Source organism: Lampris incognitus, chromosome 6 (assembly GCF_029633865.1).
Source record: "Lampris incognitus isolate fLamInc1 chromosome 6, fLamInc1.hap2, whole genome shotgun sequence".
In the NCBI taxonomy this organism is placed as follows: domain Eukaryota; kingdom Metazoa; phylum Chordata; class Actinopteri; order Lampriformes; family Lampridae; genus Lampris; species Lampris incognitus.
In genome coordinates, this window is record NC_079216.1 from 41946845 (window position 1) to 41974181 (window position 27337).

The window sequence follows — 27337 nt, forward strand, 5'->3', positions numbered from 1 at the left end:
AATTGTGACTTGGTGAGTTGCGTTTCAGCTGCTGATGCTGTTATTAAGCAGGTAGATGAGATGAGGGCTAACTCTGAGATGGAGTTCAGGCAGATTTTCCAAAATACCTCTTCCCAAGCAGCCAATTATGGGGTTGAATTTCGACCACGAAGAGGCATGGACTGCAATGAGGATCCATTGAAGGCCTGTGAAAATCACTACCGGCAAAAGCTTTTCATAGTCATGCTTGACTTTTATTCATCACAGATGAAGGAACGCTTCAGCAAACACAGAAATGTCATCTCCAACCTCTGCTCCTTACTGCCATCTAAGGTCAGCATGCTGAACGACAGCTCAGCTCAAGCGCTCTCCAACCTGTATCCTGAAGTGTCACCGCATCTGGAAGTTGTAAAGTCAGAAATTGACACCTGGCGGGATAAATAGAAAGATGCAACTTATGTTCCACAAAATGCCATTGAGGCATTAAATGCCTGTAACGGTGAGTTGTTTCCAAGCATCTTCAAGCTTCTCCGCATTTTGACCACGCTTCCTGTCACCAGTGCCCATGTCGAGAGAAGTTTTTCCCGTCTGGGAAGGATCAAGGACAAAATGCGCAGTACAATGACGGAAAGACAGCTTAATGGACTGACATTGCTCTCGGAGCACAGAGACATTGTGGTGACGCCGGAAGAGGTACTGGACATCTTTTGCAGACAAAAAAGACGATTGGACCTGCTTTTATAAGGTAAGACCCACTTTTATTTATTAATGCATTGATGATTATCTATGGGCCATTAATACGTTGACATTTACCGTACGGTTGGGTATTAGGCTATAGTATACAGTGTGGGAATTTTATTTACCAGTAGCTTTCGGCAGTGTTGCCCGACCCCCCCCCCCCAACTATGTTTCTGGCTACGGGCCTGTCCTTGTACTCCTGTCTACTTTCTTCATCTCTCTGACTATCCCACTTTTTCTTTGCCAACCTCTTCCTCTGTATAATTTGGATCTTTTTTAACTGTGGCTGCTCAATTCTATTTTTATGCCCATAGGCTTGATAACAATGCTGGTTGATTTTTTTTAACACACGTCTTTCGAACTACCCCAGAGCCAAGCTATTGGACTCATGCTTTTGCTTCAAAGTTCTTTAAGTAAAGAAGATCCTTGATTGCACAGATGGACAATCAAAATTATGCCTTCAATGGTATATTACAACTTATGGTCCAACTACACCGGTGCAGACAAGGGGTTGTCGATTAGGTTGTTCCATCTACCCCTTATAAAATGAAAGGTCCACAAACTCTAACTAAAGTGGGGTCAATGAAACAAACCAGCAGCTGCCTCAGGAACAAAATAAGCTCATAGTCAATAAATACCTCATGATGTTTTTGGCGAACTTTCCACTATGTTACAAGGTTTAGTTTACTTTTGCATTCAAAGCCAGAGTAGGTCAGGTCAAAGGCCTTCCCTTTTTAGTATACTGACAACAACCCTGTGCCAAAAGAAAGTGTTAGTAAGGCTTATGCTACGGCCAAATTACTACTCGTTTGCTTAATGTGTCCCTTATGATATTGTCAAGGCCCAAGCTTCTAAAAACAATAAAGACATCAAGTCAGCAATAGAAATGTATGACCACAGCACTAACAAAACATTCACAATAATATCCAATCAGTATTAAAGCAAATATTGCAATTTGCCATTACTCAAGGCTGATGAAAGTGATTCAACAGAACATAAATTATTGACAAGGCTGCGTGACCCTGAGGCAGCAGGCTGTATAAAACTGGATGAACGTTGTATGTGAGCGGTAGAGTGTGTTTGTCTCAATGTGTGCGAGCAGAGCACAACTAAATCACAATCCCCATTCAAATATGTTTGGATCTCTGGTTCTCCTCTGGCTGGCTGCCTGTCTTGTCTTTTTACTTTTCCGAAATCGCAGAGATAAAAACTTTCCTCCAGGCCCTCCAGCCCTTCCCATCTTTGGAAACTTGTTGCAGCTCAATCTGAAAAATCCTTCTAAAGATCTGGTAAAGGTAAGATTGAACAGAAGTACTAATTATTATTATTATTATTATTATTATTTGATAATGAAATTAATATAGATATTAATTTCTTGCAATTCAATTTTGGTTATTTTCATGGCTGTCTGGACAGTGATCTGATTTTCTTTACAGATTACCAGATTTGTAGAAAAAAATGATTCAAAAATAGGATTTTCTGTTGGAAGTCTCATCTTTGTTAACTCTCTTTAGTATCTTAATCATGTATTGACATGCATGTTGCATGTCAACTTGGAGCCAAGATATGTCGAAAATTTGTAGAATCAACTTTTTATATTGTGCTTAGAGAAGTATTACGCTGTAGGGACAAATACATATTTCATTCTGATTTATTTCGCAAGGCAAGGTAAACATATGTAGTTACTGGGTCTTTACTGTTACTCTGAATTATTAGACAACATTATGTTTAAAGTTCAGATTTAAATCTTCAATTAAATAATTGTCAGTTATTTGCCACCTATGCACTGGACTCCAGGTAAAAGAGTTTCACCTGTGTGTGTGTGTGTGTGTGTGTGTGTGTGTTAGCTTGAGTGTGCATGTATAAACTGTCTTCAGTATTAAGTAGTTTTTTTTGGTTTGGTTTGGGTTTTTTTTGGTTCATTTGTGCACTGTTTTCACCTGTTAATTACAGGACCACTTGTGAAGATGGCTCAAATGATGTAAAGTGATTTCACATATGTTATGTTAGATAACATTGCTTCATTAAGATAGGTGCACCCCAGAAGAATTTTAAAATCTCAATTGAGTTTGAAAACACAGAACAGTAGAACCATTAACTTTCCAAACTATCACAAAATCTTTTACAACAATCACTCCAAAAAAACAAAAAAAATTGCTCCAACTTACCTCCCGTGTGTATGCATCCATAGGGTCTAATGTAAGTGGTTTGCAAAATCCATTATTTACCAACCTAAACATTTTACCCACTTCCATTGTTTGTTTGTTTGTTTGTTTTTTATTGTGTCTAAATGGCTCATTCAAGCACTTGCATGACTTGAAGTATTTAATTTAATGACATGTCAGGATTTAGCGAGATATCACAGAAAATAATATGCAATATGTCGTTCCTTTTCTTTGCCCAATCATCTGGGGTGAATACATTTATCACAGAATGGCAATACAACTGTATAATCCGTTGTGTGTGTGTGATGCTGTCTTCTCAAAGTTGCATAGGATTAATCTGGTGTGCACCCTTCTTAAATTCCAAAATGTAATTAAAATCAATTATGTCACTTTGCCTCCAGCTGGCCTCACAATATGGTAATGTCTACAGTCTATTCCTTGGCTGCAGAAAAGTAGTCATCATCAGTGGCCTACAGGCAATGAAAGAGGCCTTCATTACTAAGGCTGCTGACTGCTCTGGAAGACCACAAGACCTCATGATCAACCATTCAGTACAACGGAAAGGTACTGAGTAAATTTTGCTCATAAAGTGTATTTTTAACTGTGTTCAAAGAACCTGGTCTGACTACAACCAGTGCAAAAACAATTCATCCACATTCATGAATCAACACGGCAACACAATGACTTATTGGTTAGCATTGTCACCTCACAGCAATAGCATCGTGGGTCTGATCAAGGGCCTTCTGTGTGAAGTTAGCATGTGCTCCCCATGTTTCCCCCCGCCATACAAAGAGTTTGCCCTTTATTGTTTGTGGCTAAACTGTTGCTTATTAACACTAGAACCACCGGGATTTCACTCCTACCTAAAACGACCATGGGCGGTCAAAATGACCACCGGTTTTTAAATTCTATATTCTGTCAAGATAAATACCCAATTGAGATATTAATGCATTACATATGTTAGTATGTCTGTTAAGAAACGACTGACACCAAAATTAACATTTTAACAGCTTTATTAACAATTAATACTATTTTTCAAACAATTTAAAATCGCCGCTGTCCAACGCCTGTAAATACTGCAACGCCTCGGTGGTAGTCATGATGCATCTGTAACGACGTCTGTAACCAGACATGTTGGCAAAAATCAAAAATCAAATATAGACTATTACTCTGTACTGGAGAATGCTAGTGTGTTTCTAGGACAGAGCAATAAACTTCTCAAAGGAAATGATCTGACCAACACACATCGTAGATACTGACATGACGCGCACGATCACGCGCAAATTACGAGCCGTCTTTCTGACGGCTCATGGTCGTTTTAGGTAGATCTTATAACTTTTTTGTGCAATTGATCTAAAACTTGTTTTAATGAAAATATATGCAATTTTAGGAGCATTCAGGGAGTGGCATGTCTATGTTTTTTTCCCTCAGTTATTCATCCACCCATCCATTATCCAAACCGCTAATCCTAATCTCAGGGTCGTGGGAATGCTGGAGCCTATCCCAACTTTGAACATCCAAAACCGTCAAAACGACGGCCTTGGTCGTTGCAAGAGTTATTAACATTTATTTATTTTATTTATTTATTTATTTGGTGATTGCAGATTTTAGGATGTTTGGTTTTTCCAGAGGTTATTGTGATATTATGTTAGCCATCATTTGAAAAATGAAACCCACTTTATTTTATCATTGTATGGTTACATTGAAGTTTCTTTTCTGCATTCAACCCATCCTATTGTATAGAAGCATTAGGCAGCTGCAGCGCCCGGGGACCAACTCCAGTTCTTTTTCCTATTGCCTTGCTCAGGGGCACAGGCAGGAGTATTAACCTAACATGCATGTCTTTGATGGTGGAAGGAAACCGGAGCACCCGGAGGAAACCCACGCAGACATGGGGAGAACATGCAAACTCCACACAGAAGGGACCTAAGACGGCCTGGGGTTCGAACCCAGGACCTTTTTGCTGTGAGGCAACAATGCTTACCACTGGGCCACTATGCCGCACATATAGTGTAATTTGCTTCACACAAAAAAGATATATAATGGTTTATTATTATTAGAGGGCTATCAGAAGGCTAACAACAACCTGGAGGCCACCTAGTACTTGTTAACCAATCAGCAACCATTTAGCAACTACCACTTACCTGAGCTGTTACTAGCTAAGAAAGAAAAAGGAACTATCAATCCAGAAAGCAACTAAACTACAAACCTTAAGTACACTGACTGTAAAACAATATCTGCTACACCACACAAACTAATTCTCCTGGAAATCTGCATTAGTTGATGTTAATAAATTAACATTTTATGACAATCTGCATTCTGGGTACATTGGTTTAACGTTAAACTCCCTCACTGACAGTAGAGATATGTCACTACCAGCATACTGAAACCTCACTGCTAAGTGAACTCAACGATGCAGTCTTGAAGATTGGCAGCACGGTGGCCCAGTGGTTAGCACTGTTGCCTCACAGAAAGAAGGTCCTGGGTTTGAACCCCAGGCCGTCCCAGGTGCATTCTGTGTGGAGTTTGCATGTTCTCCCTGTGTCTGCGTGGGTTTCCTCCGGGTGCTCCGGTTTCCTCCCACCATCAAAAAGACATGCATGTTAGGGTTGATACTCCTGTCTGTGTCCCTGACCAAGGCAATGGAAAGAAGAACTGGAGTTGGTCCCCGGGCACTGCAGCTGCCCACTGTCCCTACACAATAGTATGACGTGGTCAAATAATGGACTTCTCAGCCAACATTTCAGAGCCAACAAGCAAGCTTTTAATGACCACAAGCCAAGCTAGTCATAACAGACACAGGTTTGTGTTGGTCTCAGCTCATCTGCTTTTCTTGGCACAGAAGCGACCTTATCTATTTGCCTACTCTTTACACTCATGGTGGGAAATAGCATGTTGTCTAATACAACTTCTCTCATAACGTCCCCATTACCTTCCACTACATCCCCGCTATCTGTAACAGATATTCCCGTTTTTAACATGTTCAATATCCCACAACATAACCAAAACATTGACACTTCTGTTGCATCGTGGGTAATATGCAAATGCCCATGAGGAGACATGGAGGCTGAAGCCAGCGCCAATCTATCCAACCACTCTGGGATTGTTACTCTGGGGGGAGGTTGTGTGGGCCGGCCAGTCCCCCTCTAGGCCGACCCTTGGTCGTTTCCCGGTTCAGAAGAGGCGGCTACTTGGGTGACAGGCCTCCGTACTCATTGGTAGAAGCGTCTGTTTGTTTTCTGCCACTCCTTTCTTTGATGCGCCTTGGGGTGCGGAAGACCAGGACCACTCCCCTACACCCTCAAAGTGATGGCTTAGTTGAGCGGTTCAGTCGGACCTTGGTCACACAACTAGCCATGCTCACGGCGAGGCATCAAAGCGATTGGGCCCGCCATCTGCCCCTGGTACTCATGGCATACCGGTCGGCCATTCAGGAGTCTAGGGGGTGCACCCCAGCTGCACTAATGTTTGGTCGGGAGCTACGGATGCCTGTGGATCTGGTCTTTGGCAAGCCGCCAAACCCACCAGTACAAGGGCCGCCGGGCCTGGACTATGTAGACACACTACAGGACCGGATGGAGGCTCCTCAGCTGGCTCGAGAGAATATGGCTTCTGCAGGGGAAAGGCAGAAGAGAGCCTATGATGTACATTGTCACCGTAAAGAGTACCAGCAGGGGGACAACGTATGGGTGTATAACCCACGGCGAAAGAAGGGACAGTCCCCAAAGCTGGACAGCAACTGGGAGGGGCCCTGCCTTGTCCTGAACATGATCTCAGAGGTTACCTATTGAGTGAAGCTCCACAGTTGCCCTCGGATAGTCATCCTTCACCAAGATCGCCTCGCACCTTACTTAAGCCGGGACAGCGACCAAGCCGGGACTGAAAGTGCAGTGGGAGGAGGTGGGGTACCAGACTCCTCTACCTCTGTAGACCAGGCTACCGGGGTCCAGGGAGGGGGAAAGCACATTGCTGGATCAGAGCCAACCTCCCTGGATGTCAGCAAGGAGCTACCATCAGAGCACCTTGTTTTGGGCCAGGGAGGGGGCGGGGACACTGATTTTACAGAGCTGCCCTCCCTGGCCACGAATGGAAACAGCGGTGACGTCGAAGGTGGGGGCTCAGACCCAGCGGATGCAGAGCTGCCCCCGTCATCCATCAGCAGCCTGCAGCAAGGACCAGCCCAGGATGGGAGAGGTGCTCGGCAGAAGAAACCCTCATGGTGGATTGACCCATCCACATGGGATTTGGGTTAGGCCAACGAGACATTGGTCTTTCAAGGAAGGGGGCAGTGTGGCGAATTCTACTGGAGTATTCCTGCTCGAAGTTCATTTGCATATTACCCATGATGCAACTGAAGTGTCAATGTTTTGGTTGTGTTGTGGGATATTGAACATGTTAAAAACGGGCATATCTGTTACAGATAGCGGGGATGTGGTGGAAGGTAATGGGGACGTTATGAGAGAAGTTGTGTTAGACAACATGCTATTTCCCACCATGAGTGTAAAGAGTAGGCAAATAGATAAGGCTGCTTCTGTGGCCAAGGAAAGAAGATGAGACCAATACAACCTTGTGTCTGTTATGACTAGCTTGGCTTGTGGTTATTAAAAGCTTGCTTGTTAACTCTGAAAGGTTGGCTGAGAAATCCATTATTTGACCACATTACAGTAGTAAAAACCCCAAATACCCCCAAACCACACAGACAGCTAGAAAGTAGTGTTTTTCACTGGAATGGGCCTTTACATATGGACGGTGGATAAGACTAATTGCATTTATATTTAACAGCCCTGCCTTTGCAGTTTTACAAAATCTGTAGTCTCATGCCAAATACTAACTATATTATCAAACATCTTTATGGAAGCTTTTTAAGTCTTCCCGCCAAATAAACATTGAACATTTAGACTTTAGAATGAATTTGGGTGCCCGTTCTGTTGTCTGAGTTGTCTGAGTATTGTTTTTGTTTGTTTGTTTGTTTTCTTAGTTCATGCTCCAGGAATAGTTCTATCAGATTATAGTTCTGGTTGGAGGGAGCACCGTCGCTTCACGCTGATGACTCTGAGGAACTTGGGGATGGGGAAAGAGTCCATGGAGGGGAGGATTCTGGAAGAGACAAGAAACATTGTGAAGATTCTAGAGGACAGTGTGGGTGAGAGATGAATAACAATCAATACAGAAGACTGGTTTCAAAGGGCAAAACAGGGCAAGCCATAGATTGTTCGTTAATCTAACCAACTGGGCTAGCATTGAACTGGTTTACACAACTATACCAAACCAGGCTGGCCAGGCACTAGGGTTGCCAACTCCTTGAAATGGAAATAAGGGAAGGGGAACAGGGACGGGGGTTGGATGGACGTGGCGGTGCGGGCATAACAAATACTATGTGCCTTACACTATACACACATACACACACACACACACACACACGCATATATATATTATTTGTATATATATCTTACATATAATAAGGAACGATTCCGTGTTTCGTATTCCGTACCCTACCAGCCACGCTCATGCCAGTGAGTTAATTTTCCCCAAATTAACTTCATAAACAATTTATCTGGTTCTAGAAAATCCAGCTAGCACTGGAAGAGTGGCTAGGCGGAGAAATTAGACACAGCAAAGTTTGCTAAATACTTCATTTGGACAAGAGCTCATCCATGAATCACTTCATTTTTTCCAGGTAAAAAAATTGCTCCTCAGAAGTTGTTCCATAATGCAGCCTCAAATATCATCTGCGCTGTACTGTTGGGTACTAATCACAATTACAATGAGTTCATCCAGTTGTTTGATCAGATTGTCAGAGAAAACTCCAAGATCCTCAATGGACGCTGGGCTATGGTGAGTCACTTGTCAAAGAAGTTAATGGAGCATTTAGGTTACATATTGAACATAAAAAAACAGCTATATGACATTGTGGTGATACACAATTGAGGGTAGATTCACCAGGGGCTGCTGCTCCTTTAAGGCAGACATTCAGAGTGGTGATGTAGGCACTGCTTAGAGTTTCCGGGGGGAGCCATGTTTGAGCAGCCTAGCGGTTAGCTGGTTGCCACGAGAGATTGTGCTGTATCGGTGTCGTTTTGTGTGGCGAGTAAACGGAATTGACTTGACTCGATCTCTCTGTCTCCTCATTCCTGCACTCCCACAACATCATATTTAGCAAATTCCTTGTTCATAGGTCCATCAGTCTGATTCAAACATTTTTTTTACTATTATTAAGCATTCAATACAAAGATTTGAATTAAAGGGCCATAACCACAATTTAACTTTCACATAAGTTTCTCTTTAGGCAACTCTATAGCGGTGTACACGGAGGTAGTGAGATATATCAACTTTAGTCACCCCTAAAGGGTTAGCCACATCCCTAGTTTAGGATTGACATCGTCTTTGTAGATCAGGGTCCATGTTGCTGTGAAATTATCAGAAATTGATTGCGTCGGGGCGTTCGGGTAGTGTAGCGGTCTATTCCGTTGCCTACCAACGCGGGGATCCCGCTTCGAATCCCCATGTTGCCTCCGGCTTGGTCAGGCGTCCCTACAGAGGCCGCGTCTGCGGGTGGGAAGCCGGATGTGGGTATATGTCCTAGTCGCTGCACTAGCGCACCCTCTGGTCGGTCGGGACGCCTGTTCGGGGGAGGGGGAACTGGGGGGGAACAGCGTGATCCTCCCACGCTCTACATACCCCTGGCGAAACTCCTCACTGTCAGGTGGAAAGAAGCGGCTGATGACTCCACGTGCATAGGAGGAGGCATGTGCTAGTCTGCAACCCTCCCCGGATCGGCAGAGGGGGCGGAGCAGCGACCGGATGGCTTGAAAGAGTGGAGTAATTGGCAGGATACAATTGGGGAGAAAAGGGGGGGGGGGGTTGATTGCGTCACATTTACCCACACAGTGGCTATGAGCGCTGATATTGAAAATATGTTGGAACAGTCATAGGGAAGGCTAATAAAGTTTGTGTTGACCTTGACCTGGGTGCCGTAGTGGCTTACAAGCCTGTGTTTTCTCCCAATATTTGTTTTGATATACTTCAAACATAAGAGGAAAAATCGTCCTACACCCTTAGATTGAGGTGACAGATCAGACAGCTTGTGCTATGCCCTGGTTCAGGTAGCGCTCAAGTATGTTGCAGAAGGAGACTATAAAGGCAAACACACACTGGCAGACACGAGTCAAGATGGACACTCTAATTCATTTCAACACAAACACCCCAAATCGGTGGCGTCTAGCCTCGAGTTGACAGTTGACCTTTCAATCAACAATCATAGTTTAAAGAGAGAGATTTTGTGTATGTATTCATAAAATGCACTTTGCTGTCTAATTTAAGCTATGGGGGTATTTGAGCAATGCCCACAACTATGCTACATGTAGTCAATATATAGTACTCCTTACTTAACGTACGTTTACAGTACAATGTCATTGACTTGACATTGGAAGGATTTACAAACCCCCATTCCAATGAAGTTGGGACGTTTTGTAAAACGTAAATAAAAACAGAATACAATGATTTGCAAATCCTTTTCGACCTATATTCAATTGAATACTCTACAAAGACAAGATATTTAATGTTCAAACTGATAAACTTTGTTTTTTTTGCAAATATTCACTCATTTTGAATTTGATGCCTGCAACACGTTCCAACGAAGCTGGGACAGGGGCATGTTTACCACTGTGTTACATCACCTTTCCTTTTAGCAACACTCAATAAGCGTTTGGGAACCGAGGACACTAATTGTTGAAGCTTTGTAGGTGGAATTCTTTCTCATTCTTGCTTGATGTACGACTTAAGTTGCTCAACAGTCCGGGGTCTCCGTTGTCTTCATAATGCACCACACATTTTCAATGGGAGACAGGTCTGGACTGCAGGCAGGCCAGTCTAGTACCCACACTCTTTTACTACGAAGCCACGCTGGTGTAACACGTGCAGAATGTGGCTTGGCATTGTCTTGCTGAAATAAGCAGGGACGTCCCTGAAAAAAACATCACTTGGATGGCAGCATATGTTGCTCCAAAACCTGTATGTACCTTTCAGCATTAATGGTGCCTTCACAGATGTGCACGCTACCAATGCCATGGGCACTAACACACCCCCATACCATCACAGATGCTGGCTTTTGAACTTTGCGCTGATAACAATCTGGATGATCCTTTTTCTCTTTAGCCCGGAGGACACGACGTCCATGATTTCCAAAAACAATTTGAAATGTGGACTCGTCAGACCACAGCACACTTTTCCACTTTGCGTCAGTCCATCTCAGATGAGCTCGGGCCAAGAGAAGCCGGCGGCGTTTCTGGGTGTTGTTGATATATGGCTTTCGCTTTGCATGGTAGAGTTTTAACTTGCACTTGTAGATGTAGCGACGAACTGTGTTAACTGACGATGGTTTTCCCAAGTGTTGCTGAGCCCACGTGGTAATATCCTTTACAAAATGATGTCAGTTTTTAATGCAGTGCCGCCTGAGGGGTCGAAGGTCATGGGCATTCAATGTTGGTTTTTCGGCCTTGCCGCTTACGTGCAGATTTCTCCAGATTCTCTGAATCTTTTGATAATATTATGGACTGCAGATGATGAAATCCCTAAATTCCTTGCAATTGTACGTTGAGAAATGTTGTTCTTAAACTGTTGGACTATTTGCTCACACAGTTGTTCACAAAGTGGTGAACCTCACCCCATCCTTGCTTGTGAATGACAGAGCCTTTCGGGGATGCTCCTTTTATACCCAATCATGACACTTACCTGTTTCCAATTAACCTGTTCACCTATGGAATGTTCCAAACAGGTGTTTTTTGAGCATTCCTCAACTTTCTCAGTCTTTTGCTGCCTCTGTCCCAACTTCTTTGGAACGTGTTAAAGGCATCAAATTCAAAATGAGTGAATATTTGCAAAAAACAATAAATTTTATCAGTTTGAACATTAAATATCTTGTCTTTGTAGTGTATTCAATTGAATATAGTGTAGAGGGGCTCAAGCAGGAGTCGTGACAACTTTCTCTTTCGGCTACACAACGTGCACCATTTATTCCTTCCACCATTACAACAACAACAAAAGCCCCCGCAGCGGAAGTGTATCACTGCAAACCCGAACTGAGAAAACAGCAGCTGTAAACCAATGTTCCTACTAGCTCAATAAGGGGAATTATGTATCCCCATAACCACTACACACGTCCCCCCAGAATTCGCCTTAATACGAAAAGTCAGTGTGGCGAGGGGGGCGGATCTCTCTGCCCCAACGGCTCCGCTGAACAGGAGCTGGGGGCTGGTTAACCGCAGGCAAAGCAGCAGAGTCCTCACAGCTGGACCGGGGAAAGGGAGGGGCTGGGGAAGCAGGGGGCGCCTCGCCGGGGGAGGGGGGCAGAGCCGGGGGGTGCCCCCGCCGTGGGGGCAGGGTAAGACCAACAGGGCGGTCTAAGTCCACGTGAGCAGGCTCGAGGCGGTCCACAGAAACCCGCTCCAGCCTGCTGCCAACCTCCACCACAAAGTGCTTATCTCCAGTGTCCCGTACCCGAAATGGGCCGTCGTAGGGTGGCTGCAGGGGACCGCGGTGCGCATCGTGACGGATGAAAACATACTCCGCCGACCGCAGCTCCGTGGGGACATAGGACTGAGAGCCGCCATGCTGAGAAGTGGGGACTGGTGCAAAAGCCCTGGCTTCCTCCTGCAGCGCAGTCCGTTGGCAGCTGGCGGACCAGGGAGCTGCGGCGGTGGGAAGGAAATCCCCCGGGACCCGACGTGGCTGTCCGTAGACCAGTTCGGCGGATGAGGACTGGAGGTCATCCTTGGGGGCCATCCTGAGCCCAAGCATGACCCAAGGCAGTTTGTCAACCCAGCAGTCGTCCTTGAGGGTAGCCCGCAATGCGGCCTTCATCGAGCGATGGAACCTCTCCACCAATCCATTCGCTTGAGGGTGATACGCTGTGGTGCGATGGAGCCTCACCCCTAAACCCGCAGCGATCTCCTCCCAGAGCGCTGATGTGAATTGCGGCCCTCTGTCCGAGGAGAGGTCAGATGGGGTGCCAAAGCGGGCGACCCAGGTTCTGATGAGCGCTCGGGCAACCTTAGGCGCTGTCGTGGACGAAAGCGGGATGGCCTCTGGCCATCGCGTGGTCCTGTCGACCATGGTGAGCAGGTATGTGAAACCACGGGAGGGGGGTAGGGGGCCTACCAGGTCCACATTCACGTGGTCGAACCTCCTCTCAGGTACCGTGAAAGGTATCGGGCGCTTTGACGTGCCGGAGCACTTTGGAGCGTTGGCACTCCACACAGGTGTCAGCCCAGTCCCTCACATCCTTTTTGAGTCCATGCCAGACAAACTTTGCTGCCACCAACCTCTGTGAAGGCTTTCTGCCAGGGTGAGACAGCCTATGGACCGCATCGAAAACCCGACGCCTCCAAGCGGTCGGAACGACGGGTCGGGGCTGACCCGTAGAGACGTCGCACAGGAGCGTGGCACCGGCGTCGTCGAAAGCCACATCCTCCAACTGCAGCCCTGTGACGGCGGTCCTGCACGCCTGCACTCCTGGGTCGGCGGCCTGGTCAGCCGCCATCTGGCTGTACTCGAGTCCCAAATGGGCGGCACCAGCGATGGCCCGGGAGAGACAGTTGGCGACCGGGTTGGACTTCCCAGCGACATGCCTCACATCGGTGGTAAACTCAGAGATGTAGGCCAACTGTCGCTGCTGGCAGGCTGACCACGGCTCTGCCACCTTGGCCATCGCGAACACCAGCGGTTTGTGATCGACGAAAGCCGTGAACTGACGGCCCTCCAGTAGGAAACGAAAGTGCCTAACAGCGAGGAAAAGGCCAAGCAGCTCACGATCAAAGGTGCTGTATTTGCGCTCTCTCAGGTTCAACTGCCGGCTGAAGAAGGCAAGCGGCTGCCACGCACCGCGCTCGTAAACCGCGCCGACAGCGTAGTCCGAAGCATCCGTCGTGATGGCGATGGGTGCTCCAGACACAGGGTGTGCCAGCATCACCGCGTCAGCCAGGGCAGCCTTCACATCCTTAAAAGCCTTGTCCCTCTCTGCAGACCAGTCCACGGCATGTTTGGGGGCTGTGCCCTTCAGAGCCTCATATAGGGGGCGGAGGAGATCGGCAGCCCGGGGGATGAACCGGTGGTAGAAGGACACCATGCCAATTAACTCCCGGAGGGACTGGGCCATGTGTGGGCGTGGAAAGTCTGCGACGGCCCCCACCTTAGCTGGAAGGGGGGCCGCCCTGTCCTTGGTGACCCGGTGGCCCAGGAAGTCGATGGTGTTCGGACCAAACTGGCATTTGGCCGGGTTAACTATCAACCCGTGCAGGCTGAGCCTCTCGAAAAGGGCTCTGAGGTGGGACAAGTGCTCGGACACGGAGGTGCTAGCGACCAGGATGTCATCCAGGTACACAAAGAGGAAAGGCAGGTCCCGCAACACTGAGTCCATGAGGCGTTGGAAGGACTGCGTGGTGTTCTTGAGCCCAAACGGCATGCGCAGGAACTCGAACAGTCCGAACGGAGTTGTCACAGCCGTTTTGGGGACATCGGCGGGATGGACGGGCACCTGGTGGTATCCACGGACGAGGTCCAACTTGGAAAAGATCACTTTCCCAGCCAGGTGGGCGGAGAAATCTTGGATGTGAGGGACCAGGTAGCGGTCTGGTGTTGTTGCGTCATTGAGCCGATGGAAGTCACCACATGGATGCCACCCACCGCCAGGCTTAGGCACTTTGTGGAGGGGTGAAGCCCACGGGCTGCTGGAGCGGCGGATGATGCCGAGGCGCTCCATGTTCTCAAACTCCGCCTTGGCGACAGAGAGCTTGGTCGGGTCGAGGCGCCGAGCTCGGGCATGCATCGGCGGGCCAGTGGTGACGATGTGGTGCTCAACCCCATGTTTGGTCGTAGATGACGAGAATGTGGGCTGAGTGAGGTCAAGGAACTCGGAGAGAAGATGGAGAAACACGTCCTCGTTGGAGAGTATGCTGACAGTCTGACGGAGCCTGTATCGCTGGGTGCACACGCGTGTGAAGCGAAGGTGACGGCGTCAATCAGGCGTCGATTCCTGACGTCCACCAGCAGCCCATGAGCACAAAGGAAATCTGCACCGAGGAGGGGAAATGCCACGTCGGCGGTGACAAAATCCCAGCTGAACCGCTGTCCGTTAAAACACATGACAATGTGCCTCGTGCCGTACGTACGGATAGAGCTGCCGTTAGCAGCTTCCATGGGAGGGCCGTGAGCGCCCGACAGGGCGTCAACACTCGATGCAGGTACGACACTCCTCTGCGCCCCAGTGTCGCATAGGAAACGCCGCCCCGAGATGGAGTCTTGCAGGAAATGTAGCCTGTTGTCCTCCACGCCGACGCCCATGGCCACTAGTAAGCGCCAGCCTTGGCGTTTCCCGACGAGCTGAAATTGCACGGGGAGGTGCACTTTTTCGCCCTGGCCCCGAACTTTGCATGGTAAAAGCACAGGCCGGGCTCCTGTCGCCGACCGGGGGTTGCCGCGGCGACCACCATGGAGTCACCAGGTGGTGGCGTGTGGGGGTGGGCAGGGGTGAGCGCGGACGCGCAGTGCTGCTGTTGGCTGGCCAGGAAGAACTTGTCAGCTTCTTCAGCTAGCTTGCAGCAATCGGTAATGCCGGTGTTAGCCAAAGCGGTCCGCACCAGAGCAGGCAGTTGTCGCAGAAACAGTTGGACAAAGAGGAAATCGGGTGTGTGCGCCGGTCCCAGCAGATTCAGCATTTTGTCCATGAGCTCGGATGGCTTGCTGTCGCCCAAGCCTTGCAGAGAAAAGAGACGGTGGGCCCTCTCGGCGACGGAAAGTTTCAAAAATCTTCAAGAGGTGATCTTTGAGCCCCTTGTATTTGTCTGCCGCCGGAGGATTTGTAAGGAGACTCACCACTCTAGTTGCAGTCGAGCACCCGAGCGCCGATACCACGTTGTAGTATTTAGTAGCATCAACTGTTATTTTGCGGATAGCAAACTGCGCTTCCTCCTGGGCGAACCATGTCGTTGCCGATGACTCCCAGAACTCTGGCTATTTGAGAGAAACCGCGTTGATTTCGTCAGCCATGTTCGCTCGAAAGATTTGTCTCTGATAACTACCAAGAGACAAACGTCGGGGTCACCAGTGTAGAGGAGCTCAAGCAGGAGTCGTGACAACTTTCTCTTTCGGCTACACAACGTGCACCATTTATTCCTTCCACCATTACAACGTCCCCTGCAGCGGAAGTGTACCACTGTAAACCCGAACTGGGAAAACAGCAGCTGTAAACCAATGTTCCTACTAGCTCAATAAGGGGAATCCCCATAACCACTACAATAGGTTGAAAAGGATTTGCAAATCATTGTATTCTGTTTTTATTCACGTTTTACACAACGTCCCAACGTCATTGGAATTGGGGTTTGTACATTGACAATTCACCTTTGTCTTATACATGGTGGTGACACCTTTAAACTTACTGTCGGAGTCTATGGTTTCTTTCTCCCTAGATTTACGACTCCTTACCCATGGTGCGCCTCCTGCCACTCCCTTTCTGGCAAGTCTTCAAGAATTTCAAGGTATATTCTATGTGTCAGTGAAAAATATCTATGTGCAAAAGAGAACTTGTATTTAAAAGAAATAATCTGTCTTTAACTTGAAACTCCCTGTAAGAAATTAACTTAAGATGTGGATTGCCTTTAAAGGGAAATTTCGCCAATTTTCAAGCTTGTTACCTTGTATCAGTCATTGCAGTGGCATCTCTATAACGCTTGCCAATAATGTCTGTATTCCCATAGCCTGCTATTCTTCCACCAGAAGGACTACAAAGCTGATTGTGTAAGATTGGACCGTGGATTGTGTCAGCATACTAAGAGCTAACAAGGAAATTTCAAATATATTTTGTTACATGAAAATGGGCTTTTTGAGGATTGTTTTTTGGATGCATCAGTTTTGTATGTCCAGGGAGGTAGGCGCCTTGTCAAAATTGTAAGTTTGGCAGCTGCTTCTTGCTACTTGCCATAACATTTTTTCAAAGGACAGGAAAATGAACAGCCTGGCTGGGACTCGAGATGAACAAGTCAGAAATCAACAGGGCCATCTTGAGTCAATATATGCAATGTAGAACAGCTCTCTCGGCAAGGTGTATGTAACTGCAGAGCCGCAGCACGAGCAGTTTAAGATGAACAGCAAATTTAGTACTGCAGCTCTAGAAGGTGCATGCATATAAGAAAGTGAAAAAAGAAAAAAGAAAAAAAGAAAATGTGACTCTTGACGAGTCAAAAACTCGTCATCACTTTTATACGTTAACAAAAACCAAAACCATTTAAGTAATCAAACTACACATGAGGAGGATAAAAACACTTACAGAAGAATCAGTACTGGGCTTGCCACCGAGCCAAATTTTTTGTAAGCATTCCCCTTAATAGCTGTAGATCTTGGTAAAATTATTGGGGAAGTCAACTTTTGAACTGAGGAAAATTACATTTTAAGGATGACTCTTTTCACTAGATTGGCCAACAGAAGGTAATGGAGCTGTTGGTTAAGCATAAGAAGACCAGAGTCCCCGGTAAACCGCGAGATTTCATAGACTGCTACCTGGATGAACTGGATAAGGTTTGTGTGTGGTTTGTTTATGTGTGTGTATATTTATGTGTCAATAAAATGTATTCTGGACTCTGGCTAGAATAGATGTTATCAAACTGACTTACTGATGAACAATCACAGACAGAAGAGACAAAAGCAACATATAAAGACCATGTTCCAGTCACTCATTATTTTCTCCCCCTCTCTCTCCAAAGAGAGGGCATGATAGGTCATCATTTTCCGAAGATCAGCTTTCTTCAATATTTGTGGATCTTCACTTTGCTGGGAGTGACACTACCACAAGCACTCTGCTTACTGCTTTCCTCTACCTTTCGACCCACCCACAGATACAAAGTATGTTGTCTACATCTCATCTTTTATTTGCTAATTATTTGTTAATTTAATGACTGAAAGCTGTGATTAGTTGGCAATACTATCAGTCGCGTCATCAGACTGCTCACTCTCCTACCCTCCGGCTCTGCTGTCCTCCACTTAGCTTAATGTCTTCCCCTGTTTTCTTGGAGCTCAAGCTTGGTTCTCCTCTCCTCTGACCCACCCAGCATCTCGTCTGCATTTTTCTGCATTTCTTGACAGACATAGCGTCTTTGAGACTTGTTGATTTGCGAGTTAGAATAGTCAATCTAAAACCATTGCAAAGTACCAGTTAGCACATTTCTAACACTTTGTTTATCGACTTAAATTATAGCATGAAAACAATGTAAAAGCTGGAAATCAATGTTTTGACTGTAGTTACACTTTAACCTGTAGTATAAGAAACAATTTTCTTCCTTTTGAATCATTACACTTGAACTCGACTCATCCAAGGGCCTTCATACTAAAATGTTGTATGTCGAATTAAATTGTCCCCATTATATTGGGGACATTGTTTTTAATGACAATAAACTGAATTGAATTGAATTATATGGTACAGATTGTCTCACATAGTTATGTGGAAGTAGTGGACACAGTCTGAGTTAAGTAGTCTTTCCCTTTCTCTCTCTCTCTCTCTCTCTCTCTCTCTCTCTCTCTCTCTCTCTCTCAGAGAAATGTCAACAGGAAATAGACAAGGTTATGGAAGGGAAGGATCATGTCACTTTTGAGGACCGACATCAGATGCCCTACATTGAGGTAAAAGGATCAAATGCTAATACTGCACTCTGATATAATCAGTATAGCTTTTCATTCATTGGACATTTTATCATTTGATAATTTTATAAGAGGCCCCTCCCCTTCCGCTTTGCTGTCAACTTTTCTAAATGCAATGGATTTCCATCCCTCCAATGTCTCACTATAATCCTATCGGCAACGACTACAGCCAAAATTGAGGATTTTACTGCTGACTCTCACATCATATTTTGAGTACTATTCAAAAAACAGATAATTGCATACATCTACTGATGCACTTGGGCACATAATCAGTGATGGGACCTGGGGTCATCGTCAGGTGTTCTGGATCTTTTCAATATCAGACCCCCTCACCCAGGCAACCCAGCTGGGGTTGATCAAGTCCCAGTTTTTGCCCAAGTAGCAAGAAACCACAGATTGCTTCTCTTGAGCCACAACCATCTAGAGGTCTTCTCAGCTGCCTCTGTAGTGGTCCTGATGGCTTTTCTTTTGTGTGCCCTAGTGATGCCCAGAAGGCTGTAGGCTTTGCAGAGCAACCTTCCCACAAAGAGTCTGCAGCCCAACTCAATAGCCTCACATCATGCATGCCATCCCCATCTGTGGCAATCATCCACCAAGTCTGCATACTTGGCTCTCTTTCTCTTGTTCACCTCCTCCATCTGCTCCTCTCAGGGGATGGTCAGGTCCAGCATGACCACCTGCTTAGATCTTCTGAGAATAGGGTGGTAGCTACGATAGTCTCTGGGAATTTTAGCTGTGCCCCTAGGTCAACCTTTACCTGCCAGTCCGATGCTGACCCAAAGAGCCCGACTGACAACTTTGGCTGGGGTTTGGGCTTCTCTCCTGCTCTGATGAAGGTGATTACCTGCCTTGCTGTCTGGAGATGCTTGCTTTGGTTGATGCCACTGGAGATGGTCTCAGCAATGCCCTTCAACACCTGGTTGTGGCGCCAGTGGTAGTACCTCTTGCAGAGAGCCTTCGAACAACTGCTGAGGATGTGTTCCAGCGTTCCTCTCCTGAGACACAAGGGGCATGCTGGTGTGTCCACCTTGCCCCAACAGAAGAAGTTAGATGGGCTGGGGAGGATATCATAGACGGATTGTATCATGAAATTGATGTGGAATGGCTCAGTCTGCCACAGTTTGGACCAAGAGATATTGCGGTCCAATGCCTGTTCCCGCCTTTTGCCTTGCTGTCACCAGAACCACTGCAGGTGGGGTATAAGGACCTGTGCGAACTTGATGTGCAAGGCCCTGCTCATTGACATGCATGCGCATGAATCATGGTCACACGCACATAGTTATTACAGTTCTACTACACACAGCTATTCTGGTTCTACTGCACACGTAATCTTGATGCAGTACATTTTTAACAAGTAGAATAATACCACCATGCACATAGTGTCAGCTATGACTTTTTGCTATTATAGTCTTTCAAAGGAAAAAATCAACTGTAAAACTATTGGCTTTACATCATCAAGTCAGCGCAGCTGTCACTTTATTTTGGCATGTTGAAGTACAATTCAACATTTCAGGTCCATCCATCCATTATCTGAACTGCTTAACCTGTTCTCAGGGTTGCGGGGATGCTGAAGCCTATCCCGGCAGTCATTGGGTGGCAGGCGGGGAGAAACCCTGGACAGGCCACCAGGCCATCACACAGGGCCGACGTACACACACACACCCTCACACACACACACACATTCATACCTAGGGACAATTTTAGTATGGCCAATTCACCTGATCTACATGTCTTTGGACTGTGGGAGGAAACCGGAGCCCCCGGAGGAAACCCACGCAGACACGGGGAAAACATTCAAACTCTACACAGAGGATGACCCGGCATGACCCACCAAGGTTGGACTACCCCGGGACTCTAACCAGGGACCTTCTTGCTGTGAGGTGACCGTGCTAACCACTGCACCACCATGCTGCCACATTGCAGGTCTATAGCCTATATTTCATTCAGATTTTAGACAATTTTTTCAGACCTGTCATTATACGTGGCCTACGGTCACAGTCACATGCACCTGCTAGCTTTGGACACCTGCTCAGCCACCACACCTCTGGAAGTGACTTATGAAATTCTAACTTCTTTTTCATTTTTTTTCCTTTTCTCAGCACCCGACTCATATTTTTATGAAATCGGTCACGCTTTCGTGCAGCCAACATTTTCCCCTTCTCCCTCTTCCTCCCAGTACAGTGAGCAGCAAGATATAGCACACACGCACTATGTAACAACGCAATATCAAAAGTGAAAAAACCTGAATAATTTGATGGATTTTTTTATGTGACCTTGATTATGCATAATGGAATTGACACAGGAATTTCATTTTAGAAGCATGTTGGGTCAATAACAGTCATAAAAAATGATATATTTCTCCACACAGGCTGTGATCCATGAGGTCCAGAGGATAGGTAATATTGCTCCCCTCGGTGTCTTCCACTTAACCTCAAATGACATAGAGCTCATGGGATACTCCATACCCAGGGTAAGAGGAAATCAGGGTTGGGGTTGATAAAAAGGATAAAGGGCTCTTCAGGCTCCCTCAGAGCACTTGGGCAAGTTGGAAAAGCATTTTGCTAAGTTGTCATGTTAATGAGCCTAAATTAATGAGGGCATGTTTTATATATCAATAATATGAAAACACAAACTGAGCTTGTTGAGGTGCAGATTCAATCAAAGAAAAAGAGCTGCGTTTTCCCCCCCCCTTTTCCCCCCCAATTATATCCGGCCAATTACCCCACTCTTCCAAGCCTTCCTGGTCGCTGCTCCGCCCCCTCTGCCGATCCGGGGAGGGCTGCAGACTATCACATGCCTCTTCCGACATGTGGAGTCGCCAGCCACTTCTTTTCACCTGACAATGAGTTTCACCAGGGGGACATAGCGCATGGGAGGATCATGCTATTCCCCCCCAGTTCCCCCTCCTCCCTGAATAGGTGCCTTGACGGACCAGAGGAGGCGCTAGTGCACCAACTAGGACACATACTCACATCCAGTGTCCCACCCCCAGATATAGCAAATAATGTCTGTAGGGACGTCCAACCAAGCCGGAGGCAACAGAGGGACTCGAACTGAGATCCCCTTGTTGGTAGACAATGGAATAAACCACTACACTATCTGGATGCCCCTTGTTCTTCTTTTTCTTTTTCTTCTTTAATTGCACAATTTTTTTGGCTACACAGCCTTTTTCAAGGGAACCAGGGATCAAAGACAATGCAGTTCATTGCCTTGTGGGTACCTCAGCTGTTTGCACCTCCCTGTGATTCAAGGATATATCCACTTCTTTGACCTTATTAAAAGGTTAATAATGGTTCCATTTGATTTAGGTCTGTCATCACACCTATCAGTATTAACAGACAGAGACAGCATGAGTAATTGTCAATAGCACTGTCAATGCTGGCTTTTTGCAGGACCCATTATAAGCTGCAGCTGTTTATCCTGCTATGCTTACATCATAAAGTACCAAACCAAGCCTGGCATGTTTTAACCTTTAGATGGTTTTCAACCTGTGGATGACAGCACACTCACTAAAAGGGTTAAGGGTTTAGTTATTCTTTCATATACAAACATGAGGATGACTGTTGGTTGCCAGTCGTACCTTACTATTATAAATCTTTAAAACGTCTGAGATTTTTTTGTCCAAATCATATATTTTCAACAGCTTGTTATTAAACCCTCTTAAGGAATAATTCCTCTGAAAGAGAAATGGAAACTGATTTGTTCCCCTGTCAATTTGTCTTTATTCTAAAAAAACATCCTGCGAGTAACATTGTTTATTCTATGCAATGTTTATTTAAAACACAGGATATTATACCACACACAAATTTATAATTGTCACTACTTTAAAAAAAATCTATCAGTCTTACTCCAGCTGCCTGGATAGCTCAAAGAGATTGCAATTCTATTTTCAGTCTATCCTCATCATCTTTGAATAAATTTTGAAACTACATGGCTTTAAAACACCAACTGGTCCCCATGTCGGCATACAGTACTTCATGCTCCTGCAGCGGGGCGTGATCAGAACAGAGGTTAAACTGGCAACAAGTGAGACAGTAGTAGCAGAGAATGATGACCATCTGCGTGACAGCAAGATATCCTCTCTGTGTTGTATTTAGCGCAAGATTTCCACCAATGTACAGCACATGCACCCCCCCCCCCCCCCCACACACACACACACATTGCCTTTTATCTCAGATGAGGTACTTCCAACCACAGAGAATGTCATCCAGAAAGGGTGCAGAGTAAGAAGAGGCGGTGGATGTTTTTTTTTTTTTTTGGGGTGAGTGTGAACATTGTATTAAACATTTTATTCTGTATTTTTCTTACTCCAGGGAACTATCCTTATTCCCAACATGACCTCTGTGCTCAATGAGGAGGGACAGTGGAAATTTCCTCATGAATTTAACCCTGAAAACTTTCTGAATAACCAAGGAGAGTTTGTTAAGCCGGCGGCCTTCATGCCTTTCTCCATAGGTGGGTTGGTCACAGTTTAATACACACACACACACACACAATGTTATAGGGCCTGTACCACAGTGGTATAGGTAACATTAACATTTTGTGGTTTGAGGAAAGTGGAGCAGAGGAATAATCCACTAGTCATTTTTTCTGAGTAGTTCATCAGAAAGCATCTCTTGTTCTCCCATTGTCTCAAGTAAACATAACCACATTTCCATAATGTTTCAGGTAAGAGTGTGGCTGTGTTGTAGATGTCGAACATGCTGATTCTCTTGTCCTTTCATGCAAAATTGTACATAGGTCCCCGCATGTGTCTGGGGGAGAATTTGGCCCGTATGGAGCTTTTTCTAATCATTGTTATTCTGCTGGGGAAGTTCCAGTTCATCTGGCCAGAGGACGCAGGAAAGCCAGACTACACTCCTCTCTTTGGTTCCACCCAATACCCTAAACCCTACCAGATGAAGATCCAATTCAGAGAGAATCCTCAAAAGTTGTTAAATTCAATGTAAATGTTTGTTATTCACCAAATTCATAAACAGACCAAACATTGATAGTTTTGAGAATTGTGATTTAGTGTGATATTCCAATCAAAGTTTTATTGAATATTAAATTACGATTAAAAGATCAACTTAAATGCAATTCCATTCAAAACAAGTTGCGATATTAGAAAATTGGTGTAATTTGCTGTCAAACCTCTTTATCCATGTTGATATATTTCTCATCAGCCTAAATGTTTGATATATGTTGAACAAGTGCAAATTTGCCAGTTCCTAAATATACATGTTTTTTTTATAAATTAAAATTTTTCTTCAATACGACAAATCTTTCATTGTGCAAGACATGCTCTTGTCACTTACATTATGAAAGAAAACCTATACAAAACAGGGTTAAGTAGTATTTGTTTTAAAAAAAATGTAACCACACTCCAGTTTCGTCCATCAAAATGATACTTGTCCAAAAATAGTCCCATGCTGATGCCTTATTCTTATTCCTGTTATTCGTCTTACATTAGGCTGTTTTTATCATATTATTGACCCACTCTTTTAATTCTGGAGAACTCGGTGCTTTCCAGTATTTAAGTATTGTGCTAGAAGCCATTGTAATAACTGTCACCATAATTTCATTTTGATAACTTGTGTGCCTGTGTTCTGTCCCCTGACAGACATAACCTCAGGGATACTGGCAATATCTTTCCAAATCAGTTACTCAAATATTGCACCTTTGCTTGCTCCTAAAAAGGGCTGAATAAGTGAGCCTCCCCAAATGCAAAATACCCATCTCTTTCTCTGGCATTCCCAACAGAAATTACAAATTTTCAAATGCACTCTGTGGAATCCTAGTGGTGTCCAATAACACGTTATATACTTTGATTTTTTTCCTTTAACCAAATAAGGGAATGGGGAACATGAGAGCAAAGCAGGGTCAGGAAAAGACATGGCAAGCCAATCAAGTAATGAGGGACAGGTGATCAAAGCTGGGGCTGAAACATAACCATGACAGGACAACGGAGACAGGCTGGGATAAAGCAAGGCTTTAATGAAGGCAGGGTATCTGCACAAACAGAAGTCGGTGGCTAACAAGCAAGCACATTTTCATTTATATAGCACTTTTAAAAACAGTTACAAAGTGCTTTACACTCAATACTAAGTACAAAAAATAAATTGAATGAGTATAAAATCATGGCATAGGGAGTAACAGACCAAGCTAAAAACAAAACAGAAGTCAGGGGTGGGGATCTATAAAAAGGCTTGCCTGAAAAGATGGGTTTTAGGAGCCGCTTAAAACAGCCCAAAGCGTCAGCGAATCCAATGATTGGGGAAGATCATCCCAGAGGCGTGGGGCTAAAACTGCAAAGGCCCGGTCACCTTTTGTTTTGCAGTTGGAGTGAGGAATGGATAAAAGACCGAGGTTTGAGGATTGGAGTGGTCAGGAAGTGGAATGAGAAGATCAGAAATATAACTGGGGGCAAGAGCATGCAGTGCTTTCAATGTAATTAATAAGATCTTATAAGTTATTCTGAGTTTTATGGGCAGCCAATGGAGAAATGCAAGAATAGGGGTAATATGGGACGTACGGCTAGTTCTACTTAGTAGTCTAGCAACTGCATTCTGAACCAACTGTAGATGATTTAAAGTAGCTTGTTGATGCCGCAGTAGAGGGAGTTAGTGATCTAGATAGGAGAAAATTAAGGATTTAAGGATATTGAAAAATTAATTCAAAGACTATTTGATTTTTGCAATATTTTGTAGTTGAAGAAAACAGGATTGGACAAGCTTGGTAACATGGTGATTGAAAGACATTCTGGTCAAAGATGGTACCAAGATTTTTAGTGGTAGGTGGGATGTTTGAATGAAGTGGACCAATAAACTGATCAACTGCAGTGGCAAGGTACTCAGGACCAATTAAGAGAACTTCAGTTTTGTCGGGGTTTAGATGGAGGAAATTAAGGGACATCCAGTCTTTGGTGGCAGAGAAGCAATCACTGAGGGAGGACAGTTGATTCAGGTTATTGGCTTTGGCAGAGAAATAGATCCGAGTATCATCGGCATAACAGGTCTTGAAAGTGACTAAACAAATGACCCGGAGGAACCATGTATAAAGACAAGCAGATTGGCCTAAGGACAGACCCCCGAGGGACTCCACACAGTAGAGGCGCTGACGAGGATACAAGATTGTTAATACAAATGTAGCGCTATCTATCCCTTTTAACTGTCAAGGCCAACGCTCCTGAGTTCCCCATACAACTCGGTATCTAATAAACTATTGAAGTATGCTAACTTCGCTTCTTATGCGTTTTAAGTATGTTCTAACGGCTATAAATGTCTTAGTGTCATCTGGTAACTCCAACTAAAAATGTTGACTACCCCTTTAAGGCGCTTAAATATGGCATATGCCCCTTTAAGGCAATCTAACATGGTCTGGACACCTCAATGTGTCACCGAGTAACTTATATTAAAACGGCGGACTAGCCCTTTAAGGTTCTAAAAATATGGTGGACGGCCCGTTTAAGGCTAACTCAACATGTCACTTACCATAGCCTAGACACCACAGGAATAAACACACATGAATAATCCACACTCACACAGGTACATAGAATTATATATACAAATGTATTATGAGTAATAATTATTAGAATGAATGAAAGTAATAAGCCTCAACGGCTAACAAGCATCTGCATTCATATACACACAAATGAATCAGATAAACACATTAGCATACAGCTCCACTACCCTATAACTAAGCCGGCAATAAAAATAAAAGAAAGTCAACCCCCAGTTGCAGGCCTGTTTCTTTATCGGGTACGTTGGGGCTCTAAACAGGCCTCTTCGCTCCCCTTGGGAGCCCGCACATCCAGCTTGTACTCACAAAGAATGAATGCTCCTCTTCGTCTCGCGCTTCCCACCGCAGCGCAGCAGCGAACGTCAGGCAGGCAGCCATCCTAGCTAACTGGCTAGTTAGCCGTTAGCACCATCTCACGGTCGAACCGTGCGCTCGCCTCGGTAGCACAACACGGCAACAGACGACTCCTTCTGCGTTCCTCGATGGTCGCATGAACACAACACTACACTGTAACTGATAAAGTTACTTCGCTAAACTAGAAGACGGCCCGACTCACTGTGGGTCAAGCCCCTTACCGCATCCTGTCCATTCGCGCGTCTTGCTGTGCTAGCAACGAACACCGACTGGCTAGCTCGCTCCGTAACGTCGCTGGGTCCACATATGGGACTGACGAGTAGTCAGTTTGTCTCCCCAGTCCACACAAACAGTTCCCGGGATGGGTCTCGGTCAGACACCCGCACACATCACTGTTCACTAACTTCAAATACATTTCTCTCACCGTAAAATAGCATATAACAACTCGACATCAAACTGCTCCGTTTTGCTCACACAAGGGACGAGTCACCTACTTTCTCTCCCAGTTCAGTCTGCTCGCGCTGACGTTCCCCGCTGCCCTCTCAACCAATCACATTAAAGGTAAGTTATTCTCTCCACAGCCAACCAATCACAACAATGGTAAGTTTTCAACAATAAAAGTAAATGCATTTCACATTGGTACACAACTGTTTTGCAGAACAATATCAACAATATAATATATTCATATTCAAAAAGGTAAACAAAATAACAAACATAGGCCAAACTCTTATCTAATAGTGCAATATAATATATCTAAGGCCTATAATTTAACCACAGAGTTACACAAACAAAATAGATATCCATTTGTCAGACAAGAGTGAAACCAATTTAACGCTGTACCAGAAATGCCAACCCAGTTCTCCAACCTATGGCATGATCGATGGTATCAAAGGTAGCAGTTAAATCTAGGAGAATAAGAA

General features: G+C 45.2%; 1 protein-coding gene across 2 annotated transcripts; it reads left to right on the top strand.

Annotated features, from left to right (window-relative positions):
• The first annotated feature begins 1822 nt into the window (after positions 1 to 1822).
• On the top strand, positions 1823 to 23813 carry LOC130113807 (cytochrome P450 2D17-like). 2 transcript variants are annotated; one of them, XM_056281452.1, is made up of 11 exons: positions 1823 to 2012; positions 3284 to 3446; positions 7861 to 8025; positions 8560 to 8717; positions 16343 to 16411; positions 17343 to 17447; positions 17633 to 17771; positions 18460 to 18545; positions 20932 to 21033; positions 22877 to 23018; positions 23304 to 23813. In XM_056281452.1, the coding sequence occupies exons 1-11, from the start codon at positions 1851 to 1853 to the stop codon at positions 23510 to 23512; spliced, it is 1500 nt and encodes a 499-aa protein (XP_056137427.1). In that variant the 5' UTR covers positions 1823 to 1850; the 3' UTR covers positions 23513 to 23813. The 2 variants fall into 2 exon arrangements, with proteins under 2 accessions (XP_056137427.1, XP_056137428.1); XM_056281453.1 differs by having other exon boundaries at positions 23378 to 23813.
• The last annotated feature ends 3524 nt before the right edge of the window (positions 23814 to 27337 follow it).

Bases quoted from the DNA above. Each gene is read 5' to 3' on its own strand.
- LOC130113807 (XM_056281452.1), top strand. From the start codon at position 1,851: ATGTTTGGATCTCTGGTTCTCCTCTGGCTGGCTGCCTGTCTTGTCTTT. The intron at 3,447-7,860 runs GTACTGAGTAAA...TTGTTTTCTTAG, and splicing joins CCATTCAGTACAACGGAAAG to TTCATGCTCCAGGAATAGTT. The intron at 17,448-17,632 runs GTTTGTGTGTGG...CTCTCTCCAAAG, and splicing joins ACCTGGATGAACTGGATAAG to AGAGGGCATGATAGGTCATC.